General features: G+C 37.0%; 2 protein-coding genes across 3 annotated transcripts in view; one reads left to right on the forward strand and one right to left on the reverse strand.

The window, feature by feature from the left end:
* The window catches only part of LOC6575935 (POU domain protein 2), a 41,722-nt gene extending 14,760 nt beyond the window's left edge, over positions 1-26,962 (reverse strand). Inside the window, exons 1-3 of one of the 2 annotated variants that reach the window (XM_032729112.2) lie at positions 26,872-26,962; positions 21,423-22,326; positions 1,717-1,884 (exon numbers count right to left, since the gene is read on the reverse strand). In XM_032729112.2, the coding sequence (XP_032585003.2) occupies positions 1,717-1,884; positions 21,423-22,071 (817 nt within the window). In that variant the 5' untranslated portion in view covers positions 22,072-22,326; positions 26,872-26,962. Of the gene's footprint in view, positions 1-876; positions 902-1,716; positions 1,885-21,422; positions 22,327-26,871 lie in introns of those variants that run through there. The other variant, XM_015164894.3, reaches the window with a different exon arrangement.
* On the forward strand, positions 7,286-9,537 carry LOC6575937 (endothelin-converting enzyme homolog). Its single transcript, XM_002001905.4, has one exon. It carries the CDS (start codon positions 7,396-7,398, stop codon positions 9,397-9,399), a length of 2,004 nt encoding a protein of 667 aa, XP_002001941.3. The 5' UTR covers positions 7,286-7,395; the 3' UTR covers positions 9,400-9,537.
* Positions 26,963-27,450: the final 488 nt, after the last annotated feature.

The raw sequence follows: 27,450 nt of genomic DNA on the forward strand, positions 1-27,450 counted from the left end.
AAGCGGTTTTATTGGATTTGGCCGCACCACCCGCTGTGTCTGTTGGCTTGGTCGGGTGGGTGGGTGCGTTCAATTGGCCATAAGCTGCTCAGGACCTGCACGCGGCACAGTTGGCATTGACACCCGAGTGAGCTTTCCTTTTTTTTTTTTTTGAGATTTTTTTTTTTTTTTTTTTTGGGGTGCGTAGCATGTCAAAGGTTAGCTCATGCAATTGTGGTTCCATTTAAGTGTATTTTTTGCTCGCCAGCCGCCCCAGGCGAACTCACCCATGAGCCACCCGCTGCCCAACCAGCCAACCACCCAATGAAAAGTGGTTTTAAATTCCATTAAATAAAGTTGTTCAAGGTTTAGTTGCTCGCACTTGAGAATTTTCACGCATATTTTGTTGCGCACTTTTGTAAAATTTATTAATATTTTAGTGATTTTAAATGGATTTCGTGTGTTGCTTGGCGTTACACAGTGTTTGTGTGTGTGTGTGTGTGTGAATGGGTGTGGAGTGTGTGTGCGTGTGTTGATGTGGTGCGAATAGCTGGAAAGGTATTTCGCATTGGGGTTAGGTGGACATGCCTTGACATGATTTCTATTAAGCGAATCGCTCGTAATTGAGTTGAGAGTTTCGATGTTAAAGGCTGGGAGGGTTTGCTTTGGCTTTTTTTTTTTTTTTTTTTAATGGAATTTGAAGGCAAATTTTAAAGTATTTGCTTATAATGAGTTAAAATAATTAAAATTATAATAATAATCAACGTATTTATAACGATATCATTAAGCATATGAATAGTTTGATTATTAATTAATAAATATTATTATATTCAATTATGGCATATTTGCCAGTCAAACACAAATTCCTAGACAACATCAATTAGCAAGCAAACTTACCTTTGTTCGTAGCTGCTGCTGCTGCTGTTGCTGGTGTTGTAATTGTTGTTGTTGCTGTTGTTATTGGAGGTGCGGCTGCTGCGGGTGTTGTTGTGGTGGGGCTGTCGGGGTTTCCAGCGCAACAAAGTTGACCATTCGGCTGCTCGTAAATGTGCGACTCCTTGTTCGAAGTGGCGGCAGCAGCAGCCAAGGCGATGGCTGTTGGTGGGCTGCTATTGTTGCTGTTGTTGTTATTGCTATTGTTGCTGTTGTGCTTGGGAGTTGCTGTCATGGCATTGCCATTGCCATCATAGACGACACCATGCCAATGATTTTTATGGCCATTCGACTCCACCTGCTGCTGCTGCTGCTGTTGCTGCTCCTGCTCCTGCTCCTGCTCCTGTGGCTCGTCCTTGTTGCTTGGCTCGGCAACATCTCTCAGTCGCTGCAGTTGATGCTCGCGTATGAGGCGATCCCGTTCGTGAAAATGCCGCACGAATTGCTGTTCGCCATTGTGACGTGGATGTTGCTGTTGCTGTTGTTGCTGTGGGGTTAATGACTTTGTTGCATAGCAACTAGCGCTGGCTAATGTCTCTGTCTTAGCATACGTTAGTCCGGGTAGACTATTAATTGTGCTTCCTGTTGCTGTTGTAGCCAGTGGCTGTCGTTGCTGCTGCTGTTGCTGCTGCTGCTGTTGTTGTTGTTGTTGTTGTTGTTGATAATGATGTTGAAACATAATTTCATGCAATGGTATCAAAAACTCTGGCAGCAATTTGTGCGCTTTCGCCGTGACGGCTGCTGTTTCGTAGCCAAAATATGGCAGACATGTCTGCGGCTCCAGGCCCGCGCCCACGCCCACACCCAGTCCGAGCCCGACGCCAAAGGGTGGCAACGCCGCCTGACTGCTAGCTGCCACATAGTTCAACAATTCAGCATCCTTATTGTTGTTGCTGTTGTCATAATTATGATATCCAATGGGCCGCATATACCAGGGACTCGGCATTGTTTTCGTGCGACAGCTTGCCATGGCTATAAATCAAGAGAGAAGGGGTATGAAAAGGGATATCATAGGGAATATTCGTAAGGCTATAGTGAATGACTAAACAAATACCCTGTAACTAAAATTAGCCTAGTTTTTTATTTGTGAATTCGAAAAAGTCAAGCTGCGATTAAAAGGGTATCATATGAAATATGTTTAAGGCGAAAAATGAACGACTAGAGAAATACCCTGTATATTCAATAATAGCCCGAGATTTATTCTGTATTGGTATGGAATATTAAAAGAGAGTATAAAGGGAAATACGTTTTAGGAGATGGCAAGCGACTAGACAAATACCCTGTTATATATGTATATGACTAGTTTAGACTTAAGTCTACGCTTGCAATAAATTCGCCATGTCAAACAACATTATTTATTTTAAGGGTGACCCTAAACCCTGCTTTAGTCGATTATACCTCTTTTCTTTTCACACCCAACAGAGTGTAAAGCACAATTGCATTTTTATTGACACGAAAATTAAGTGAGAATTTGCTATTTTTTAACCCAAAAAAAAAGGTGGAATGAAAGGCAAAATCAAGGCATAAACTAGGCACAAACTAGCCGTAAAAAGGGTTGAACATCATCATTAACAGCACTTGGCGCCCCAGCAACTACCCCTATTTAGATAGTCCAACCCTACCCAACCACCCTACGTGTCACTTAGCTAAACCAGCTGCCATATTCCTCGGCTAGTTGCCTCTGTGTCACTATCAATTACTCATCATTATTTTGAGCTACGCCTTTTAGGCATCAACATACAAAAAGTGTAGTGAAATCCACTGCATAATGCAGTGCGTATTTCAGGGGGTTGCACGCCATTTTAAAAAACTACAAAAAAAAAGCATGCTTAATTCATAATCAGTTTTTGAACGTCATTCGATTCGTTTATGACTTTGATTGATTATCAATTTTTGACAAATCAAAGTAAAAACTAAATTGAAGAAAATCTGAACATTTGCGTTGGAAGCGTGGGCGTTACGTGGCGATAAGCGTGGCTGGCCACGCCCATTTTGAATGAAGCAGACCCCCTGTTTTTGCTGGCTTGCAGCTCTATTAAGGAGGCAGCATATATGTTTTATATGATAAAGGGGCGTTACGATTTTGATTTATAATCAGGCATATCGTTATATTTGAAGGATAGATGAAAGATGTTATAGTGTATATATTAGAGATTGGAGTATATATGGAGAGTAGTATTTATATTTTTGGAGATAAATACTACCTATTTCTATTAATTATCAACCCATTCTTATTATTATTTTATTTTGTTTTTACTTGAATCTTTTATATATCAGTAGTACTAAAAACTTCCTGCATACTTTTGATTAAAATTCATACAACACTTGGCTAAATTACAATTCGAGTTCTATGAGTATATCCATGTGTGGTCTCCTAAAAGATGTTGATTAAAATATTTTCTATAGAAATAAAAACTGAGGAACTACCGTTGGCATAGTATAATAGAGAGATATACAAAGAGAAATAAATAGAGAAAGAGAGAGAGCGAGAGGGAAAGAGATATTAGTGCTCTAAAAAAAGTAGATTAAATATCGTAGAATAATTGAAAAATGTTAAAGGATCTTTGTAGATGCGGCAATGCTGTCACTTTTAGCTCCTGCTGCCGCCGCTGCAACTGCATTGCCTTCTCCCCCTCGTTTCCCCCGCAAATCGTTCGATTGCAACTCCTAATGTGTTTGCCAGCCGGTGCATGCAACAAAAGGCACAATGGATAAAGGATATTGCCGCAAATAGAAATCAAAGCGCATATAAGAAAGCAATAAAGGCAGTCAGCCAAAAGAAGACGAAGCAGAAGAAGAGGAAGAGGGTTGGCTAAGGTTGCCCAAAAAAAGGATGCGTGTTAATCGCCGTGTTGCAGGTAAAGTAATCGCAATGTAACAATGCCAAAAAATATATAGAGGGAGGCAGATTGACAGACAGAGAGAGAGAGAGAGAGAGAGAGAGAGAGAGAGAGAGAGAGAGAGGCAGAGCAAAGGATATAAACCGCCAAAAAAAAAAAAACGAGGCGGGGATCGTCTTTTGTCCTTTTGTTGACGCGCTCGATTTAGTTGGCGCAGCTTGCCTTAAGCCAGGACATGCAGCAGCAGCAGGAGCTGCAATAAATTGAGCCTGAAAAAAGGATTTAATTTTCAGTTTTTTAACTGTGGCCGCGCTGTGGCTGCCGGCTTGATGGAGACAGCTGCTGCGCAGGATGTGCTGCAATTGCAATTGCAACTGTTGGCAGCTATTTGTTAAAGCTACACTGAGCGAAAACTTATTGAGTTGAAATTTTCAAAGAACTTTTCTAAAGCAAAGTTTGATTGAAATTTTAAAGATTTTTAATATAATAATATTAGTTATATACATATACATATAGCCATATTATTCTTTATAACTAAATTTATGTTGGGTTTTAAATTTTGAGTATTTAATATAATATAATATAATAATATAATTTTTGTAATAAAATGTGTAAAATATTTAGTCTTTTATTAAGATATAAGAACTGTTTATATAAACTATATTCTTCAAGATACAAGTAATATTTATAGATTATCTATACGTGTATTGAGATCATATGACTTGTATTCTATCAATAAATAGAATATGCTCTTTTTTTCTATTGCAATCCAACTTGCCTCTATAAGCTGTGTGCCCGATTTCAAGTTTTACAAATTCTCAACAAGTGCCTAATTGATTTTTCTGCGTGTAGAACACGTCAAATAGATTTTTTTGGCACAATGCGCAACTTTCACCTTTCGATTCATATTTCTTCATCAATTGAAATGTTTTCTTTTCTGTTTTCAGTGTTTTGTTTTTTAGCCGTATTGCCCGACAGGACTCTGAATCTTGACTGGCACCGACATTGAGCTCCTTTGACAGCCGGAGCACAGGGCGTAATTAAAAGTCAGCACAGCCACGCCCTAGTTTTCGAATTTTGTCGAGAGAGAAAACGAAAATCACTTTCCCCCCTTTCGCTTCCTGGTCGCGATTTCCATTTCATAAGCCGTGGCACACTTTTCTCTAGCAGCTGTCTCGGCCTGGCGAAATTTCCTGTCAACCCTCGCAACCCTTTCGCTATTTGTGTTTGTAGTTTTTTTTTGCATCTTTAAGAAGCGCGTGTCGGGCACACGACACGCCCTCCTTTAGGGTTAAATGTTAACTAATATGCTCTTTATTATGCTGGAGAACAAAAATTTGTTGTTGTCGCGTGTCGCCGTTTGTCGTCTCGACTTCCTGTTTCAATATGCGATTTAACCGGCCAAAACTAATTCAGCTTTGTTCTAGCTGACCATAAATCAAACGAAACATACCATAACACAACTCTATTAGAGCTATATATATATATATATATATATATATATATATATATATATATATATATATATATATATATATATATATATATATATATATATATATATATATATATATATATATATATATATATATATATATATATAGCTATATATATAGATATGTGTGTTTTGTATCTACTCTCATTATTCAAAGTTTTCTACAATAATCGTTATTTTGGTCTAATGAACATTTTGTGGTTAGCGCAACTCGATTTTGGTCTTTGATATTTCGGTATTTTCCATGCATCATTAGCCACTGGACTTTAAAGTCCAAGTTTTTCATTCATGAAACGACGATTAGAGCTGAGAGATTAGAGCTTCAGCTGCATGTGAGTAGGGTTAACACAAATCAAATGAGATCAGAGCCAAACAGTAGCTGATGATGCCTTGACCATGGAATGTATTGTGAATGAGAAGCGCAAGCAGAGGTGAAAGAAATGTTAAGTTAATGGAGACGATCAAGCTATATGGCATATTTTAGGTATCAGAAGCGCAAAGAGGGGCGCTTGAAATACTGGGTTGAAAAAGAGTATGAATGGAATCGTATACAAGAGCTATAGGGAACTTTGACTGTGTTAATGTATGAGAAGCGCAAAGAGAGGCGCCACAGATGTAGCAATGAACGGGAGATAGAGAGATAGAGAATGAATGAGAATAGAAACAATATAGAGAATTACCAAATAGAAATTTAAATACTAAATATAATCAAATAGTTTAAAGGTTAATCGAGAAGTAAAATACATAATTGATTAGAATGATTTCTATTAATAACATAAAAATTGCAAAAAATGCAAAAAAAAAAAAAAAAAAAAAAAAAACAGAACAAAAATCCAAAATATTTATAATTTTAATTTACGTACTTCAACTAAATGTTCATAATGTATCAATTACCATTCGCATTTTTTGTTAGAGGCGAACAAAAATGACAGCATGAAATTTGACATCAAATACCAAAAGCTAAAGCAAAAATTCATTTCGATATATTTTGCATTATAATTACGGCTATTATTTAGAATGGGGTCATTAACATGTGACATTCGACTAAAAATACAAAATAAATTTGAGCCCAGCTAAACTTTGATCTATAATTAGAGATAAATTAGGTTAAAAACTTCACCAAAAACAAAACAAAACAAAGCCCAAGCGAACGCAAAACAAAATAAAACAAACAAAAATCAAGAGCAGCCTGATATGCCAAATGTGATAAGAGAACGAGGTAAAGTGTTTAAAATAAAGACTAAATATATAAATTAATTGGAGAATGTGTTGAGAGTCGAAGAGAGCGCAGATTTCGTTGAAGATATTCGCTTAAATCTGATTTAGAACAACAATAAATTTTTTCCAGCAGCCTAATTGTGGTTTCTGTGGTGAGTTTGAAGAATGAGTTTAAATTTGTAAAATACCAAAAAACGCAACAACAACAGCAACAACAAAATCAATGCGTCAGCTGTGCCAAACTGAGCGTGGAGCAGTGAGAGTTGGCAGCTGTGCTGCCAGACTAATAGATACCCTTTACAGCTTGCTCTAAAGTTCAATGCTTACAAAAAGGTGTGATAAGCTTGCTCAGTGAATTTAAATACTTAAAATATATAGTTACATTTTTTAATTAAAAATTAAAAATTACCTGCATTTAATTTTTAATGTCTTTTCAATTAATAAATTAAGTTAACTAAAAATTTTAATAAATCTCGTTGAGAAAATTCAAGAAATATAACTTCGATTTTTATTTTTTAATTAATTAAATTATAGTTTTAAATATTTTTAATTCAATTTAGATTTGTATAAATTATTCAATTCAAATTTATTTTTCAATATTTTTCAACAATTAAATAAATAAAATTCAAGAAATATAACTTCGATTTTTATTTTTATAATTAATTAAATTAAATTTTTAAATATTTTAACTAAAATATTATCTAATTTAACCTCAATCATATAACCCCTATAGAGTTACACAATTTCTGCATACCCTACTCGTAGCCCGAGCAGGGTATCGCAAACTGCCCAATTTTAGTTATAGAGCTGGGCCCAACCTGTTGCACGTGGTGTATAAATTGCCACAGCGCGCTGCTCCCAAAGTTTAGAACATTTGCGATAGTTGGCGAGCGCGCTCGGCCCTTTCCTATTAGTTTCTGGATTTAAATAATGGTGAATACGCTGCTGGCCACGTTAATAATCCATGTAGCTGCTGCTGTTGTTGTTGTATCAGCTGCAAATGATACGAACTTGTTTGCCAAATCCCATTGGACGCATCGCGAGGAGCTGCTGGAGGAATATGGCAAATTTATGCTGTCCACAATGAATCTGAGCGTTGATCCTTGCGAGAATTTCTATGAGTATGCGTGTGGCAACTGGAAGGAGTCGCCTCTACTGCGGCCAGAGCAGCGCAACACTAGCCTCCTGCAGGGCATACAAACGGTAATCGACGATCAGGTGTTGCAATTCCTACAGAATGCCACAGAGCTGCCCCGAAATCTGACAACAAGTTCGGAATGGAAAGCTAAAGAGTTTTACGCCAGCTGCGTACAGATGAAATCCGATCTCTCGCCGGGCTATCACAAATTTATGGAGCTGGAAGATCGTTATCAGAATTCTAACTTTACTCAAGATTGGATTTATGTGAATTTCATGTCTAACTATGAGATATTTCCGTTGTTGCCTCTGAAAGTCAATTACAATCCGGCCCTGAGGAAATTCATCGTCTTGCTCCAGGCTCCAACTAAATTGCTCTCGAAATACACGCCGGATCATTTGCAGAATATGACAAAGGATTTTCATATTGAGAATGAAGTGAAACGTCGCGAATTTCTGGATAATTTTGCAAATTTAACGCAATTCGAAAAAAATCTCACACAACTGGTGAAAACTCGCAACGAAACGGAGAAGTTGACTTTGGGTGAATTTCTGCTGAAGCATAAGGAGGATCGTTTGAATTGGACCCGATATTTTGAAGTGGCTTTCAATGGGACGCAGCAATCGCATTGGATGGTGCACAATCAACTGGAATCTGTTGGAGATTTGGTGCATTTTCTGGAACATCAAAATCTTACGCTGCTGCGCTCGTATGTGAAGCAACGCGTGCTGCTCAAATTCTACGATGTCTGGAAGACGCAGAGTTCGAGAAATTCGAGCATAGCGAACTCCTGTCGTATGATCACCGAGTCGTATTACAACTATGCACTGCTGCCCTGGTTTATTGAGCGCGTCTTCGACAAGGATCGTCGAGCAGATGTCCTGCAGCTAGCGCTCCAAATACGTGACACCTTCTATGAGCTGTTGGAGCAATATACGTGGCTGGACGAGGAGACACGCTCGCAGGCGAAAACGAAGCTATCCTCGATGGATGTTTTCGTCGGCTACAGCGATGATCTACAGCATCGCGAGCTGATCGATGAGGCCTACAAGGAGGTGAATATGACCCAGGATTTCTTCGAAAATATTGCGGACCTCGAACGGAATAGAGCTAAGGTGCGAATGCGTTCAGTGGACAAGGCACTAATACCACAGCTGATGCCCACGCGTACAGTGAACGCATACTATGCTGACTTTCTCAATCAGGCCTTCATCACGATCGGCATGTCCCAGTGGCCGCTCTATCACATGCAGCTGCCCGATGTGCTCAAGTTTGCCGGCATAGGCAATATAGTGGGCCATGAGATGGCGCATGGATTCGACTCGTACTGCTATCAGTTCAACTATGACGGCAAAAAGATCAATTGGTGGTCGGCGGGATCGCTGCGTAACTTCAAGGAGCGCTATCGCTGTCTGGAATCGCAGTATAACAAATATTTGCTACTCGGCATGGCGACCAATGGCACTTTGACCTCGGGCGATAATATTGCCGATAATGTGGGCGCACGCATGGCCTACTATGCCTATAAGAAGCATACCAAGAATAAGGCATGGCAGGAGAAGCCGCTGCGTGGCATCGAGTACAATAATAAGCAGCTCTTCTTCTTGAAGATCGCTCAGACCTGGTGCACGGGCAGCGACAACGCGTACAAGCTGAAAAGACTTAAAACGGATGCCCATGCCAGCGAGGAGTTCCGTGTCGTGGGCACTTTGAGTAATATGCCCGAGTTTAGCGAGGCTTTTAACTGTAAACTGGGCACCGATATGAATCCGCTTAAGAAATGTGTCGTTTGGTAAATAAAATGAGATCATTGGGAGAGGCTAAGGAGTTGTATTTTGATTTTCATGTTTGGTAATGTTAAAGGTGATGGACTCTTCTAGATAGGATTGGTTTGATGGATGAGGTTAAAGCAGATTGCTGATCTTTATGTTGAAGCTGTTTAGTTGGTACCAATTGATCTTTATTGATTTGGATGTTGAGCTTGAGTTTGTTTTCGAAAAGCGCTACAATTGATCTTCAATAATCATCATTAGATATATAAACTTTATTTCATACCACAAACTATATAATCCGATATTGATCTTCTTTAAACATCCCTTCGGCTAACATGTAAATTTGCTTAAGACTTCGAACAAGTAGATTCTTTAAGATCTTCGAGATCTTTGTTTATACATTTTTATACCCTGAACCCATTTTCAATGGGAAATCAGGGTATAATGGTTTTGTTGAAATGTATGTAACAGGCAGAAGGAGGCGTGGCAGACCCCACAAAGTATATATATTCTTGATCAGGGCGACGAGCTGAGTTGATTTGGCCCTGTCCGTCTGTCTGTCCGTCTGTCCGTCTGTCCGTCCGTCCGTCTGTCCGTCTGTCCGTATGTATGAACGCGTCGATTTCAGAAGATATAAGAGCTAGAGGCTTCAAATTTTTTTTAAAATGTTCGTAATTACAGCGCGCATATCAAGTTTATCATTAAAAATCGATAACTCATCCCGATCTTTTTTTTATCGATAAAAACCTTATCGAAAACCAGTTATAAAATTATATCTCCTACACCTTTATTGCTAGACTCTCCAAATTTTTTATGTATACTAATATGCAATTTATGCAATTTCGGTTTTTGTTAAAATTTACCCCCCACTCCCATATCCACCCCCCCCACCCTCACTTTTGTATTTCAAATACTAGAGACTTGTGCTTTGGCAAATACATGCATATCCATGTTGTAATCATAATCTGAAAGTTTCATGAAGATCTATGTCCAAAAAGTTATTAAACAATTAAGTTTTCATAGTAAGCCAACACTGCAGCCCATGCGTGTTTATGCGTGGGTGCTTGTGTGTGTATGTGTTTTGTATGTGTATGTGTGTGTGTGTATGCGTTTGTGTGTATGCGTTTGTGTGTGTATGCGTGTGTGTGTATGTGTGTGTGTATGCGTGTGTGTGTATGTATGCCTGTGTGTGCGTGCGTGCGTGCGTGTGTGTGTGCGTATTTCTGGTGTAAGCTGAAAGACGCGAAAAATGATTGAAATAGCTATTGCTCCAAGGGTTCAGGGGATCTCGTAGTCGAGCAGTCTCGACTATAGCTTTCTTACTTGTTTTGTTTAAAAATAAGGTATACACTTGAACAAAACATAAATATGAATTCTTTAAGATCTTTTAGGTTTGTTAATCCACAAATCTACTTAATTTGATAATCATTGATCATTATTCTGATCTTAAAAGCTGAGTAGAAGTAGTATATGGAAAAAGATACATAACAAAAGATGAATTTGTAACTCTTATCTATAAAATTCTCTCGAATTATATTTAACTGAAATTGATACTTGATTTTTTTTTATTAAGTTTCAATATTGCATTTCATCTGCTTCAAAAATCAGTACAAAATATTTTTTCTAGCAGATCAGCAAAAGATCACAACTTCTGTGGAAGATGTTTCTTCAATTTGGATGAATTGCTTACCATAAATTAACTAGTCTTGATTATCTTTTTAATAGATATTCTAAAACAAATTTAGATTTTAGATTTTCACGAATCATGTTCTTATGTTATGTCATAGCAATAGATATACTTACTAATTCAAATCAAGCAGCTCTTATGAAGCAATAAAATTTCTTTCATTTCTCTAAGGTGCATTTCTCAAGATGTTTTTAAAGACAATTGAATAGAAATCAAAAGGCAACTCCTAACATATATTTGTTTCACCTTTAGTACAGCTGATGATGGTTGTAATTGAATGCGAACTAATTGATTTTGAGCAGAACCTGCAGAGGACCGTACACTCTTTCTCAATATATATAGAGAGACTAAAGACTTGGGAGGCGGGTCTGGTAATATTTGTCTTTTGACTTTAGACTGGGTGACACCTTTCTCATTACGAATTAATGGCATTTGAAGAAAACAAAAAGAGAAAAGATGACAAAAGGTGAACAAAAGGCAAAAACTACCGATAGCGAAAAAGAAGCAGATGAAGTCGAAGAAGGTGTAGTCCAGAGAGCCGTTCAGGTGAGACTCACTTCAAAGAATTGGGCACTGAAACAACTGTAAAACGTAGATAAAGATGGGAAAACAGTTTTACTTTATCATTAGTCGTGCTCAGATGCAGATCATACGTAGAATAGCTAAAAGTGAGCAGCCGAATGCTCTGCCTTGTGCATACCAAATGAAGCCTCAACCTATAATGTTATTTGTTTAAGGATCGCCCACAGTTGCTCAGCCTTACTATCTTAGCCGTCTGTCTAACGGATTTTCATGCATTTTGTTATGGATTTGCGGCGCCAGCTAGTGAACGCTCAGGTAGAAACGATCCCTACCCAAAGGACTCAGCAGGATCTGTGCAGTCGCTGTGCTGCGTGACTTGTCTGACTTCTACTGACTTTTCCTCTGACGGCTCCTGGCCATAATCTGTGCAGGTCATAAAATCAGCGATCATTAATTTTTACAGTTTTCTGCCGGGTTTCCTTTCTCTTGGCTGTTCGTATCTTGACTTTTACGAATGCAAAGTGTTTTTGCAGCACATGAAATGTTACTTAAATGTAGTTAATTATATTCGTTTGAGATGTGGCAAGAGAGTATATTGGTTTACTCACAATTTATGGATGTAAGTTTTTTTTTTTTTTTTGTATTTAAAACATAAAATATGTATATATATTCTTTAAATTGGTATTTTTTATCAATGTAATTTTTCTAAACACAGGCCTAAATTGAATCGCCGTTGATCTAACCTATAAATTATCCAAACCCTCTATTGAAATATTCAGCATTTATTGTTTACATGCTTCGAAAATTGTAAAAGATTTCTTAGATCAAATTTCTACAGATCTCTAAAACATAAACATATTTTTTTAAGTAGATTTAATTTATATTTTTAGCCTCACTTTTTTCAAGCTCAAGCTTGCAATAAACCAATATTTCTACACCCTAGCAGTGAGCGAGTATCAAGCAGTCAGTTCCGTCCGAGAGTCACGTTTTTACACTATGCTTCTTTTCATTTAATTTTGTTACCTACAGCAGTGCCTGTGCCAATGCGCACTTGCAGGTGGTCTTTCGCTCATCTTCCCCTCCCCTATGCGCGCTCAGTGGCTCTGGCAAAATCTTCAATTATATAAGTATATATATAAGGTCGAAATTGTAGCGCACTTTTCCCACTTTTATCTCATAATTGCATTTGCCGCACACAAATTGCAGCCACAATGGACAGTCAAATTAGCCAAAGATGCGAGCAGCCATTTGTAATCTTCTAGCCGGAGACTTTCGACTTGGACTTCAGCCTCCACTGAGAAAGACTCTTCTTCCGTCTGGCTCTCAGCTACAGCTTTGGCTGCATTAATTTCATTTATGTAAACCATTGTGAAGCAGGGCTTGTCTTTTAATATGAAAGGCGTAGACCGCGTAATAAAAAATCAACTTGTATGCGGCCTCTGAGTGGGAGCTGCTCGCCAGCAACGAATTTTCAGTCGGTGCAAAGTAGGGTTGCCAGGTGGACATAAATAAATAAGCATTTTAACAATAATAAAAAGTTTATGTAAAATCTGAGGATGGCTTAATTTATAGAGTAAAGATAAGATAAAATGAAATTAAATTTATTTGAAATATAAATGCATACTAATATTAAAAACTATTTTAAAAAATAAGTGAATAAAATTTAAATAAAGGAATATTACAAAATGTAAGTAATTCGAATAATGTTTTGTAAGCAATCTAACATAATTACTGAACATAGCTATTTTTAAGAATCAAACCAAAATTATTTGACGATTTTCACGTTAATAATAAATTTTTAAAATTCAAGTAATTTTGAGTTTATTTTATTGATAGTAAAAGTGAATAGTCAGAAGGAAAATTTATTTCAATGCTTGGCAACTCTGCTGCAGCTGACTTTTATAAAAAGCAGTTGCCAAAAGCATGTTACCATAATTACATGCAGAAAGTCTTCTTTGCTTTTAAGCCAAGTCGAGGCACAAAGCAAAGCAAAGCGCCTCCCAGACACCCCCACACATACACACACACACACAGAGACTTGCAGTGGCTCATCAAAAGGGGCGTCGCAGCAGGGGCTGGGTGGAGCTGAAAGGGGATTTGAACTACCAAAACAGTTGCAGAGCCAACCAAGAAGCTACACGCGCGGCATTGCTCTTCATGGTGAATTATGAAAATCGTTTGCGAAATTAAGTTAAGAACTTTTGCTCGAGCAGCAGCAGCAGAAGCAGCAGCAGCAGGAGCAGCAGCCACGACCAACTGCAGAGGAGCTGAGCTGAGCTGAGTTGAGCTGCCTTTATTAAATGGAGATGATCAATTTAAATATTTTGTTGTTTGTTGTTGTTGCTTTTGTTGTTGTTGCTGTTGTGCGTGTGCGCCTGACCCTGGGTTGGAGATTGAGCTCTGAGCCAGCGACTGCAATTCGCATCTTGATGCAGTTTGGCTGCTGCTACTCTTTCTCTGGCCACACTTTGCCTTGCTCTCTTCCCTCTCTAGCTGTTGCTACTCTTCTGGCTTTGCCTTTGCCTCTGCCTCTGCCTCTGCCTCTGCCACCTCCTACTCCGATTTGTATAAAAAATGTGCTTCATTTTATTTGGTTGCACCGATGTCCGCCTTCGTTCAGGTAAACGCCCCAACGAAAAAAAATGAAACAAGTGAAAAATGTTTAAGTATGAAACTGGAAATGACTATGAGATACTCTGCAATTGTATATGATGATGTGGAACTTTTTTACTGAGACTTAGTAAAGGCAAAATATATAGAAATTGAGCTTTATTAAATATAGATATAGAGATAAGATGTAAAAGTGGACTCGCCTATGGGAAGCATGTTGTGATTAATTAAAGAAGAAATTCATTTAAGTTAAATTAAATTTATGAAAATTTAGTAAAAACATGCAAACAATTAAAATTTTATTTATTTTCTATGTTATTATTATTTATTTTATTATTATTTATTTTATTGTTATTTATTTTATTATTATTTATTTTCTAGTTCACTCTGTCTACTCTATATACCCCCTTTCGGCTCCTATTCTAGGGTATTGGCAAAAGTAATGCTTGCCGAAAAAGCGGCAAGCAAATCGCATATGGATCGATCGAGCTGCAGCTTCTGCCTCCTGCATTCTGCAGCAATCTGTGAGCTTGGCTGCTGCTGCTGCTGCTGCTTCTGCTACCAAACTGAACTTCTGCTTCGTTTTAGATATATTTTCTCTTTTCTTTAAGCTTACTTGGCTGTTGTTGTTATTATTATTTTGCAAACGATTATCTAAATTGCATACGAAATTATTTTAATTAAAAATCTAATTTTCGTTTGGAGTTGGTTCGGTTCTGTGGTCCGCCCTCTCGTACAGAACTTGTTTAACATATTGACCATGGGAAATTTGACGATAGATGGTATTAGCCTTTGCCTTTGCCTTTGGGTTTGGCTTTGCCTTTGTGCATTGAACCCTTAATTTGACGCGATTAAAATGATATTAGCGTGGTCTTTTACATGGATATGGCCCAGATGTTGCCAAGGTATTTCCTTGGCGGCGAGGTGTGAAGATGAGCTGCAGCGTCAGCTGTTGCTGCTGCTTCTCTTACTCTCCACGTATAAACCTATATATTTCACCATTTCTACGCCATTTATTGATTAATGATCCATTATTTTGGACAGTAGTTGCCCTAATATATATTGTAGGTAAGGGGTACTTGGAATAATTAACGCCTTTCCGGTTTGTCTTGTCTAGAGGACAATTTCTATGTGCAGTAAAAGTTACTATTCCATTTTAATTATTGGGGATTTTTTTGAGTTTCAATTTAGATAGTTATGCATAGGGTAAGTTTGCTTGATCAACTTGTAATTGTGTGGTAATATAATAATATGCTTTCTTTGTGTAGTCTTGCAAATGATCTATTTTTTACTCCAGCGTAACATTATCAAAACGAGTTGAAGACTTAGTGATATAATAATAAAATTAATATGAAATGAAATATTCTATATTGAATTTAAAAATTATTATTTTTTTGGTCAATATTAGTACGAGAAATACAATATATTTATTTTTTATTTATTTATTTTTAAATTTTTTACTAGTGGATTTTTGACATATGTATTATATTTGTGGAAATTAGTCGATAAAGTTTATATGATTTTTTTTTTATTTGCGTTAATTAATAAATAAATATTGATTTATATATTTTTTAATAATCACAGCTTACACAAACGATGAGATTGAGAAAGTTATACTTATAATTTCTATTCTTGGCCTTTGCCAGTTGAGCGAACTACATAGAACCGTTAATTAGACCTTCGAAGCTGAACATCAGTTTCCATCAATTGTAAAATCTATTCAAATTTGATTACCCAGGTTGTACCAAAATTTCACATGCGTCGCTCATCTATCTCTCTGCATTCCATCTCCCCCTGATCACTGCTCACTTTGGGGCACATAATTGAAATGCGTCGCAATCAACCACCAACCGATGCATAAAATTTAAATAAATGTTTGATTTGAATTTAATTGCGAGCAGAACGGCAGAGCGGCAGCCAGATGATTGAATATATAAATCAAAACCAGCCCCAGCACATCATCAGCAGCAGCAACAGCACCAACAACAAGAACCACAACAGCTAGTCATAATGGTAGCCTATCGGTTGATCAAAGGAACTCGCTGCTAATCACACGCTGCGCCAAATAGGATCTAATTTCCACACACTCAAACTCATTTTTTATATGCGCTGCATTCAGAAAAATGAAAATGCAGATCCAAAATGCATTTATAGAGAGATCAGAGAGAAGCATCTCAAGCACAGACTACAGCCTCCAGCCGCCAGTCTACAGTTCCAATTGTATCTGACGGATGCATTCAAATTTTGCGCATCGCACGAAGATAAATGATCTTTTAGAAGAGAGATAGAGACAGAGAGAGGGAAAAGAAAACAGACAGGTAGGAGAAACAAGCATGTTGTGTGAAGGGGGTTACAGGTACCTGTACAGGTAACTCGATTTGAATTTCGACAATAATTAAGCGCAACAATGGATTTATTGAGTTTTTCCCTACACGATTTCTATCCATCAAACGAAACTTCTTCAGTTTCTGTTGTCGACTCGATCTGCGGTTCGAACCCGAGCCTACAATTAGTTTGCCCACTACACAGCGGCAGCAGCAGTGGCAGCAGCAGTTGCAATTATCATAATTATTTTCATTCAAGCGGCGATCGCGAGCATCTTTTCTGCTTCTGCTTCTTCTTCATGCTGGCAGCTGCCTTGATCTTGTTTTTTGTGGTTTCATAGATCTTTAAATGAAATGTTGGTATTTCTGACGTTTTTGTTGAGTCTGACGCCGTTTCCTTTTGTCGTTCCGTATTTTCCATTTCCCCATAGGATGCGGATTCAAATATATTTTGGAGTTTCCGGCTTTAGAGCGCACTTGTTTTTATATAATTGTTAGAGGGTATTCTTATTGCTTTAGTAAGTATCTGTATCTGTATCTGTATCTGTATCTGTATCTGTATCTGTATCTGTATCTGTATCTGTATCTGTATCTGTATCTGTATCTGTATCTGTATCTGTATCTGTATCTGTATCTGTATCTGTATCTGTATCTGTATCTGTATCTGTATCTGTATCTGTATCTGTATCTGTATCTGTATCTGTATCTGTATCTGTATCTGTATCTGTATCTGTATCTGTATCTGTATCTGTATCTGTATCTGTATCTGTATCTGTATCTGTATCTGTATCTGTATCTGTATCTGTATCTGTATCTGTATCTGTATCTGTATCTGTATCTGTATCTGTATCTGTATCTGTATCTGTATCTGTATCTGTATCTGTATCTGTATCTGTATCTGTATCTGTATCTGTATCTGTATCTGTATCTGTATCTGTATCTGTATCTGTATCTGTATCTGTATCTGTATCTGTATCTGTATCTGTATCTGTATCTGTATCTGTATCTGTATCTGTATCTGTATCTGTATCTGTATCTGTATCTGTATCTGTATCTGTATCTGTATCTGTATCTGTATCTGTATCTGTATCTGTATCTGTATCTGTATCTGTATCTGTATCTGTATCTGTATCTGTATCTGTATCTGTATCTGTATCTGTATCTGTATCTGTATCTGTATCTGTATCTGTATCTGTATCTGTATCTGTATCTGTATCTGTATCTGTATCTGTATCTGTATCTGTATCTGTATCTGTATCTGTATCTGTATCTGTATCTGTATCTGTATCTGTATCTGTATCTGTATCTGTATCTGTATCTGTATCTGTATCTGTATCTGTATCTGTATCTGTATCTGTATCTGTATCTGTATCTGTATCTGTATCTGTATCTGTATCTGTATCTGTATCTGTATCTGTATCTGTATCTGTATCTGTATCTGTATCTGTATCTGTATCTGTATCTGTATCTGTATCTGTATCTGTATCTGTATCTGTATCTGTATCTGTATCTGTATCTGTATCTGTATCTGTATCTGTATCTGTATCTGTATCTGTATCTGTATCTGTATCTGTATCTGTATCTGTATCTGTATCTGTATCTGTATCTGTATCTGTATCTGTATCTGTATCTGTATCTGTATCTGTATCTGTATCTGTATCTGTATCTGTATCTGTATCTGTATCTGTATCTGTATCTGTATCTGTATCTGTATCTGTATCTGTATCTGTATCTGTATCTGTATGTATCTGTATCTGTATCTGTATCTGTATCTGTATCTGTATCTGTATCTGTATCTGTATCTGTATCTGTATCTGTATCTGTATCTGTATCTGTATCTGTATCTGTATCTGTATCTGTATCTGTATCTGTATCTGTATCTGTATCTGTATCTGTATCTGTATCTGTATCTGTATCTGTATCTGTATCTGTATCTGTATCTGTATCTGTATCTGTATCTGTATCTGTATCTGTATCTGTATCTGTATCTGTATCTGTATCTGTATCTGTATCTGTATCTGTATCTGTATCTGTATCTGTATCTGTATCTGTATCTGTATCTGTATCTGTATCTGTATCTGTATCTGTATCTGTATCTGTATCTGTATCTGTATCTGTATCTGTATCTGTATCTGTATCTGTATCTGTATCTGTATCTGTATCTGTATCTGTATCTGTATCTGTATCTGTATCTGTATCTGTATCTGTATCTGTATCTGTATCTGTATCTGTATCTGTATCTGTATCTGTATCTGTATCTGTATCTGTATCTGTATCTGTATCTGTATCTGTATCTGTATCTGTATCTGTATCTGTATCTGTATCTGTATCTGTATCTGTATCTGTATCTGTATCTGTATCTGTATCTGTATCTGTATCTGTATCTGTATCTGTATCTGTATCTGTATCTGTATCTGTATCTGTATCTGTATCTGTATCTGTATCTGTATCTGTATCTGTATCTGTATCTGTATCTGTATCTGTATCTGTATCTGTATCTGTATCTGTATCTGTATCTGTATCTGTATCTGTATCTGTATCTGTATCTGTATCTGTATCTGTATCTGTATCTGTATCTGTATCTGTATCTGTATCTGTATCTGTATCTGTATCTGTATCTGTATCTGTATCTGTATCTGTATCTGTATCTGTATCTGTATCTGTATCTGTATCTGTATCTGTATCTGTATCTGTATCTGTATCTTCATGTTTGTGGTATCTATATTTTTCAATGCTGCCTCAACCTGTATCGTTGTTATTGCATTTCTTCAAAACCATCTGGCAACTAGGCGCCATCGTTCCTCATCATTTGGTTCCCATGGCTAAGCGGACAGAAAGACATTTCGTTTGACCAACTGAGAAAGCTGAGAGCTGAGAGCTCGATGCGCCAAGTTTGGCTACTGCAGGAGGACGTCATATAGTGCTATTTGTACATGCAACTAGCTGCACATTTGAGGTAAATTATTATAGAGGCAGCGGTAGGTGGGAGGGGAGGCAGCTAACAGTAATGGCCGAGTTAGTAGCAGCTCATAATACGCCATTGAGACAAATGGAAAAAAAATACAAAAAATGATCAATAGACAAGTATAAAGATGGGGGGAGAAGTTGACTGACTAACCGATACGTTGTAGATTGAAGTATGTTTAATGAATAAAAAGTTGAAATAGATTCCGCAATATGAAAAGGGAATACAATTTAAAATTTCACTTCTCTTACATAGGTATATATATTATTAAATTTTCTATAGCAGAGTTTTTGAAGGAATAACATACATATAGTTTATAGATATATATGTAGAACAAATAATATGTAAATCCATATGTAATTATGAAACTTTTCCATCTATATTCTCTTCTATTAACTATCATTTATATGTTTCCATATCTATCTATATATATATATATATTTTTAACTATTGGTTCCATTATTCCTTTCATTTAGTTTCCCATCTCTCTTCCGTCCACCTGTTACGAATTTACTCACAAAGGGTGATATACCTTCTGTTAAGCTGTTGGTTTAATGGGTAAAAACGCTTCGGTCAAGTTTTATTTGGTTAAATTGCTCGCAATTTCCGGTCGCGTGTTGGCTCTAACTCTTCACTTTGTCTGCTTTGCCCAATCTCTACATTTTTTTTTATTTTTGTTACTTTTTCGGGTATTTTACAACATTGTTTTACATTAAATATTTTTCCTTTTTTTCATATAATTGGTTCACTTTAAGACGTTTGTAGGTTTTGCATGTTAGGAACGCATTTCCTATTCCAATTGTTGAGGAAATGGATTTGAATATGAAGATGAATGTGGTTCAAGAGTTTACGCTAATGAAGCTTATTTAAATAGTAAAGGAGAGGTAGATGAAGAGAGCGAAATAGAGATAGAGATTGAGACAGGGGGGTATTGGTTTTTAAATACAATTGAGGTCACGTGTGCGTGCAAAACAATTTAGAGCTCTTCAGGGTCGACAGCGAGCGAGAAAAAGAGAAAGATAAGGAGAGAGAGAGAGAGAGAGAGCAAGCTCATCTATAGGGCATTGCCGACAATTTCAATAATCGAAAGAAAACAAGATGTTTTTCCCCCCTTCAAGCAACAGGAGAATTCGTTGCACCCTTTTTTCTTTCTCTCTACGCAGCCCCTTTTTTATGTCTTGGGTCGCGGTTAAGATGGATGAAGTGTTTGACAACCCTTTCAATCTTCATAAATGTTTGGCACTCGTGTCTGTCTGCCGGCGAGTCCTTGCCAGTCCTTTTTCGCAATATTAGCCAGCTTCTTGGTCTTGGTGTCCCTTGTGTGACATCTTTTTGGCTCTATCAAGATGATGACGTCGACCTTTTGCCTTTATATTTTTTTTTTTCTTTGCTCCTTAAGGGTAACGGCCCAATAAAAAAAATGAAATCTGTTTAAACGCATAAAAAATTGAGAAATCTCATAAGCATGCGTTTTTGGCACGAGGCATAAGGCGTGCGAGGGCCACTCGTCGAAAAGGGTTTAAGGCCATGAAAAATGGCAAACTGTTGTTGTTAGCACATTGTAAATACCTCGTTTTTCACTTAACGGCTTTTTAACTACATATGTATGTTATTTGATTGTGTCCGGCATAGCAAATGAATGGGGGGAGGGGGAAGGGAAGCAACTAGTTAACTACTAAAGCACTCGAATTTTCAATTGCAAGTAAGAGAAAATATTGATTTTGAATAAATTGTGATAGTTAATTATTGAAAAATTTAATAGTAAACGTTTAAATGGGCTAAAAATTTTATTGAGAGTAATTATTATTATTATTATTATTATTATTATTATTATTTTTTTATATTAATAAAAAGTTCTAAGTGGTTTCCGTTTTTATTATAAAATTATACTGACAATTCCCGTCCAATTTGCATTTGTAATATTATGAAAGTTACTCACCTGTTTGCTTATTGCTGGCGTTGCTGTTGTTGTTGCTGTTGTTGTTGCCATTTATGTGATTCATTCCGGTGGGATGCTCCATGTGCTCCGCTGGTTCCATGAATTCCTGCTTGACTTGAATGTGAGGCTGGCGTGGGAGCAGGCTGCTCTCGTAAGAAGGTGGGCTTTGGCTGATGTTGTTGTTGTTGCTGTTGCTGATGTTGCTGCTGTTGTGTTTTAGGCCATTCAAATGGGCTACGTATGCGGCATAATTAACAGATGCGGCCACATTTGCGGCTGCTGGCAGTTGATCATTGACTGAAGACTCGTAGCGAGCAACGCCTTTGGCAGTAATTTGAACATTAACACCTGTTGTTGTTGCTGTTGCCGTTGCCGGCAATGGAGTTGTTGCAAGTGCAGCAATGATTGGCGTGTGTGTTGCCGTTGCTGTTGCAGTTACTGCCGACGTTGTCTTTGCTGCTGCTGCTGTCTCCAGCAACAACATTGCTGCCGCCGCTGCTGCTGCTGTTGCTGTTGGACGATGGGAATTGTTTAGCTGATGCTGTTGGGGCTGCTGCTGATGCTGCTGTTGGTGCTGCTGCTGTGATTGTTGGTGCTGCTGTTGTGCCTGCAGCTGTTGCTGACCAAGTGTTGCCAGCAATAATGGCATAGCTGATGCCTGCTGCTGCCGCTGCTGCTCCTGCTGCTGCTGTTGCAGTTCGTCAGGCAGCAAATTGCGTCGCTTTGATTTATGACGCTCGTTGCTTGCCCCTTCGCCTTGCCTTGCTGTCTGCCACAACTTGTTGCTGCCTCAGATTATGATATTGACCCATGCACCAGCAGCAATTTTTTCCATGGCAATTTTTGTTGCTGTTGCTGTTGTTGTTGTTGTTGTTGCTGTTGCTGTTGTTGCTGCTGCCGTTGCCTGTAAATGGTTGATAATTAAAAATGTCTTCTTTTTGCTGCTTCTGCTGCTGGCATTGTCAGTTGCTCGCTGAAAGCTTAATTTGCTGTTAAGTGCTTTTTAAAATGTTGTTATTAAAAACAGTTGCAACCCTCCTGTTAACAACTACACTCAGCGAAAATGCATGAAGATCAGCAAAAACAAGTTTTCATTTATAAATATTTGAAATGTCGCTAATTGCGCTAAATTGTTTGAATCAACTGGGAATTAAAGTTGTTTGAGAATGAAAATGATTTGCATACAGCTTCAAATATGTGAAAAGTAGATGAAGGAAACTCAAAGTCGCCATTAAGAGTACGTACATCTCTTCTTCTTCTCTCTCACTCTCCCTCTCTTTCAATCGCTTTTATTAAATTTTCTGCTTTCTTTCTCTTTGCTTTCGTTACTTTTTCTCTCTTTTATTTTCTCTCCAGCTTAGCTTTTAAGGTTGATAGGGAATTTCCTGAATCTCTTTTCTGCTTCATTCTTAATTGTTATTTCTCTATGTCTCTCTTTTTCGCCTTCTGTTCCTTCTGCTTCGTCATATTTTCTTTCTCTCCTGCTCTCTCTCTCTCTCTCTCTCTCACCCCCGCTATCTTTGCCTGTCTATCACTTTCTCTCCGTCCCTCTCCTTCTATCTCTATCTCTATCTCTATATCGTTCTCTCTCTCTCTCTATCCCTCTTTCTCTTTGCATCTTGCTTCTCTCTCTTCCTTTCTTTCCTTCCCTCCCTCTCTCTCTCTCTCTCGCTATGCTTTTATCCTATATGTCGTCAGCTCGCCTTTTTTAACCTTTATCTTTCTGATTCTCGGAATATTTCACTTACTTAGATTTTTCTCTGTGTCTACAAAACTTCATATTTATTTTTTAAAGGCTTCAAATCGTTTTAATTACCACATCTAGAATGTTTTCTTCAAGTGCAGGTGCCTTCTTTTTCTCTCTCTTTCTCTTTCTTTTAATTACTCTCTCTCTCGCTCTGTCTCTCTCTCTCTCTCTTCTTACGTGCACTTATGGTGCTCTACTCTATCATTTGCGTTCTGGCGATTTTGGTGTCACGATAAGAAAAGTAATTGATTTGCTGTCGAAACACTTGCCTTGTCGCCTCTAAAATGCGATTTCTGGTGTAACTGACCAGCTAAAACGTCTGGATCGGAGAATCTTTAAGCACCCGTTGCATTGCACGTGAGCCGTCATATGACGCGAGTGTGAATGGGTAACTTATTTATAAATGGTGTTCATTATTGCTATTTACTAACAAATTGTTGAGCGGAAGTTTGCATAGAGCTAGCCGACTGAAATTGAGCTCCAATAATATCATAAAAATTATCAACAAGTGGCTGGTCAATATGTGAGAAAAGTTGAATCATATGCAGGAGGAAATTAACTATAAACATTATTTTTTTTTTTTTTTATTGTTTTCAAGTAAATATTCTCATAAATTAAAGCGAATGCAAAAAAAAAAATAAAAAAATAAAAAATAAAAAAAAATAAATAAATAAAAATGAAAAATGGAAACTTACTTATATTTCAGTAGGTTGCACACTATCTAAAATGTAAAATATTTCCCTATCCATTTCCGAGAAATAGCTAAGCCCTTCACTTCGATGGCTAGACAGTTCAATAAATTCAACAAGTGTGCCGCGTATCATACGTTAATAAAAGCAAATATAACAGCAAAATAAAATTAATAGGAAAAGGAGAACAGAACCGAAAACAGAAATAGTAATATGACATTTTATATTATGCAAACAACGCAAAGTGACAAATCATATTTACAAATACTTAAAAACCAAATTGTTGTAAATTGAAAACAAATTGAAGTCGCAATGATAAGAGCGCAGTGTAGAGGAGTGTGTGATAGAGGGAATGCCAGGGAGTGGGAAAGAGGCTTCCCTCTCTCTGTCTTTAGTATGGCGTTAAAATCAAAGGAATCGGTAAATTAAACTACAGCAACAATTCATGTTTCTCAATTGGACTTTGCGGCGATCAAAACGTAAAGACCGTAGGGTGAGAAAACATCGTAGACCCCTCTAGAAGATCTAAATGCTATATGAATTGTGCACTTACAAAAACAAAATTTGAGTTTTTTTTATACAAGTATCAGGAATTGAAGCATTAAATTTATTAATTTATGCTAAAAAATTTTTTTTTGTATATACCAAAAAAATTGTTTATATAAAAAATATTATAGATATTGATATTATTTGTAAAATTTTTAAAACAACTAAAGTTAACCCAAACTTTCCCAAATATATTTAAAAATTTAAATCAGAAATCAATTTGATTTTTTTTTTTTTCATGAATAAAATCAAATTTAAATAAAAAATTTTATTTTGTCAGAAAAGTTGATTTTGTTATGAATTTTTAGTTTCCAATTATTATATTTTTGTAAAGTATTTAAGCAAATTTGATATATATTTCCTTTAAGAATCACTATATTTTTTCTCCCAGTGTATTCAAACACATTTGCTCTGATTAGATAAGGTGAGTGCAATGCGTTTCGATCGAGCTGTCTATGGAAATGCTGTTCGGCAACGGCGCAAAGGGAGGCATTTACATACACCTGTTGCTGGTGGTGCTGGCGGTGGGGCAGTGGGGCCGGTGACGCGGGAAGGGAGAGTAACATTAATGGCACTTGTAAACAAATCAATCGACAGCGCAAATTGCGCTCTGTGGCAAAGTGCCCGCTCGGATGGACCCATAACTTAGTTCTTTCGATTGTTATCAATCAAGGCGCTAGCTGGGCGCAGGTGATAGTGGAGAGGGGGCGACCAGGTGGGCTCTGCTACAACATTATGTACTTTGCATGTCAGCAAGCAATTGTTGCGAGTCTCTCGCATTCGATGTTAAAGAAGCCGCCGCTGCACTTCAAAGGCCTCCGACTTGTTGCACTCTCTCTCATTCTCGCTGTCTCTCTATCTCTCTCCTACTCCCTTTTTCTGTCTACTCAATAATTGTTAATAAAAATTATTTCGCATTGCTTTGTTCTTTTATTTCTTTATTTATGTTGTTCAATTGTTGCCATTTGTTTCATGTTTCTGCCTCATTCACCTGATTTTTCGGCTCTGTTTAGATAAGTTGCGTTTATTTTTAGTTCTCATTGATATTTTGTTCGATATTTTTGTTTGTTTGTAGTTAATCTTGTTTTAAAATTAAACACAATTCGTTGCCATTGTCGTTGGCGATTTGTTGAGCTGTTAATTTGCGAGCGCTATTTTCATAAATGTATTTCTGCACATTATAAAGATATTGTATTTTCAATTTTAAATTTTACAACTTTGATTGACGTATTAGTGTAGCTATCTGTGGCGTATAAACTAAGACGATTATGTAATTAAATTATATTTCAAAGCATGTGATATTGATTAAAGCGAAAAAATGATACATTCGACATAATTTCTAAAAAATATAACGAAATTTAAAAAAAGAGATGTACCAAAGTTAATTTCCATATATTAATATATTCTTAATGAATGAATGGAATGAGGCTTAAATACATCCAGCTGTAAGAGTTTTGACTGTTGTAGTTTAAACTACATTTTTTTTTAATGAGTCAGCCCATTTTCTTAATAGTTGTTTTTAATTATTGGTTGAAACTCTAGTTAAAACTTTAACTATTGCTCTAGTTAAAACAAACTCTAAAAATCCTAGTTAAATCTTAAAAAAAAATATGAATTTGCTCTCTCTAATTTGTACATACAAATGCGTTTCTAGCTGTAAGAATTTGAAATAAGAATTTTTAAAATTTATAAAAAATATTTTTAAAAAAATCGGTATTTTTTAATTTGTGCTTTAATTTTATTTCGACTGCAATGTACAAAAGTTAAATGATTTCTTTGAAATGCTGCTTCTGCTGAAATAGTGTCCAGAGATAAGATACTGTTAGTTAATTGAAGTCCAATTAAAATGTTCCTTTTTAACTTTTTTTTTTTTTTTATCTAACTACACTAATTGGAATGTCACTGAAATTTAATTTAATGTTAGTAGACATTTTAAATTTTGATTTTAAAAATATATTAGACTCAAAAAAAGTTTAGAAAAGGACAAGCATTTACTTTCAAGAACTTTTTGTGTAGCCCAAAAGAAATGAAATTAATTAATTAATAAATTCTGTAAAATATTTTTACCTCGAAACAATGAAAGGTTTTTGAACAAAAACATTTGAAATAGATTTTGAACTAAAATTGTTTAAATCAAGTTTTTTTTTTTTTTTTTTTTTTTGGCTCCTAGCCTTTTGCTGAGGTCTATGTAGGAATTCAGAGAGGGATACCTTTGAGCACTTGTTGTCACTCAAGTAGCTTTTACACACACCCACAGCTACGGCCAAGGCTCATTAACGGTAATAAGTGAGTGAAACAAGCTGAGAATATGTCAACAAGTGCCCTAATCGAAGGAAAGATCTATTAAAAGATCAGCAAACGAAGGCGAAGGCGAAGGCGTAACACACACTTACACACACACACTCGCAGCCACTCATGCAGTCATGCACATACACACACACATACGTAAATAGTAGCATTCACTTACACTCGCTGACAGATCGCTTTTAGCCGCACCTTTCGAATTCGAATTCGATATTTAATTTAATTGTTTGTCGCCGATTTTTTTCGGGTTAAATTTAATTGCAATGGCGACGACGACGCCGCGACTACGGTTGCTGCTGCTGTTGCAGTTGTTGTTGTTATTGTTGCTGCTTTTCACGCCCTGTGTGTGGAGCTTGTGTGAGCGAGACACGCTTTTTGATTGACTTCCGACAAACGACTGACTTAAAAAAACGCCACAAGATATGAGCAAAAAAAAAGTAAAATAAAACAGTTAGAAAAAAAACCAACGAAGGAACAACAACGTCGACGTCGAATTGTCAAGCGCGCGCAAAAAAAACTCACACACACACACATACACACAAAGAGTGGAAGATGTTGGGGGCAGCGCAGCAGCTGCACGCATGTGTGTGAGTGTGAGAGCTTTTGGCTAACCATGTGCATGTGTGTGTGAGTGTGAGTGTATTGTATAGTCAGCAGGTGGCTCTGTGGGGAGGGCGCAACGTTGACGCTGACGCTGCCGTCGGCGTCGGCGGCGGCGGTGACTGCAACTGAGACGTCGACG

This window comes from Drosophila mojavensis, unplaced genomic scaffold, assembly GCF_018153725.1.
Source record: "Drosophila mojavensis isolate 15081-1352.22 unplaced genomic scaffold, ASM1815372v1 contig_36, whole genome shotgun sequence".
In the NCBI taxonomy this organism is placed as follows: Eukaryota; Metazoa; Arthropoda; class Insecta; order Diptera; family Drosophilidae; genus Drosophila; species Drosophila mojavensis.

Coding starts and splice junctions, on each gene's coding strand:
- LOC6575937 (XM_002001905.4), top strand. CDS start 7,396: ATGGTGAATACGCTGCTGGCCACGTTAATAATCCATGTAGCTGCTGCT.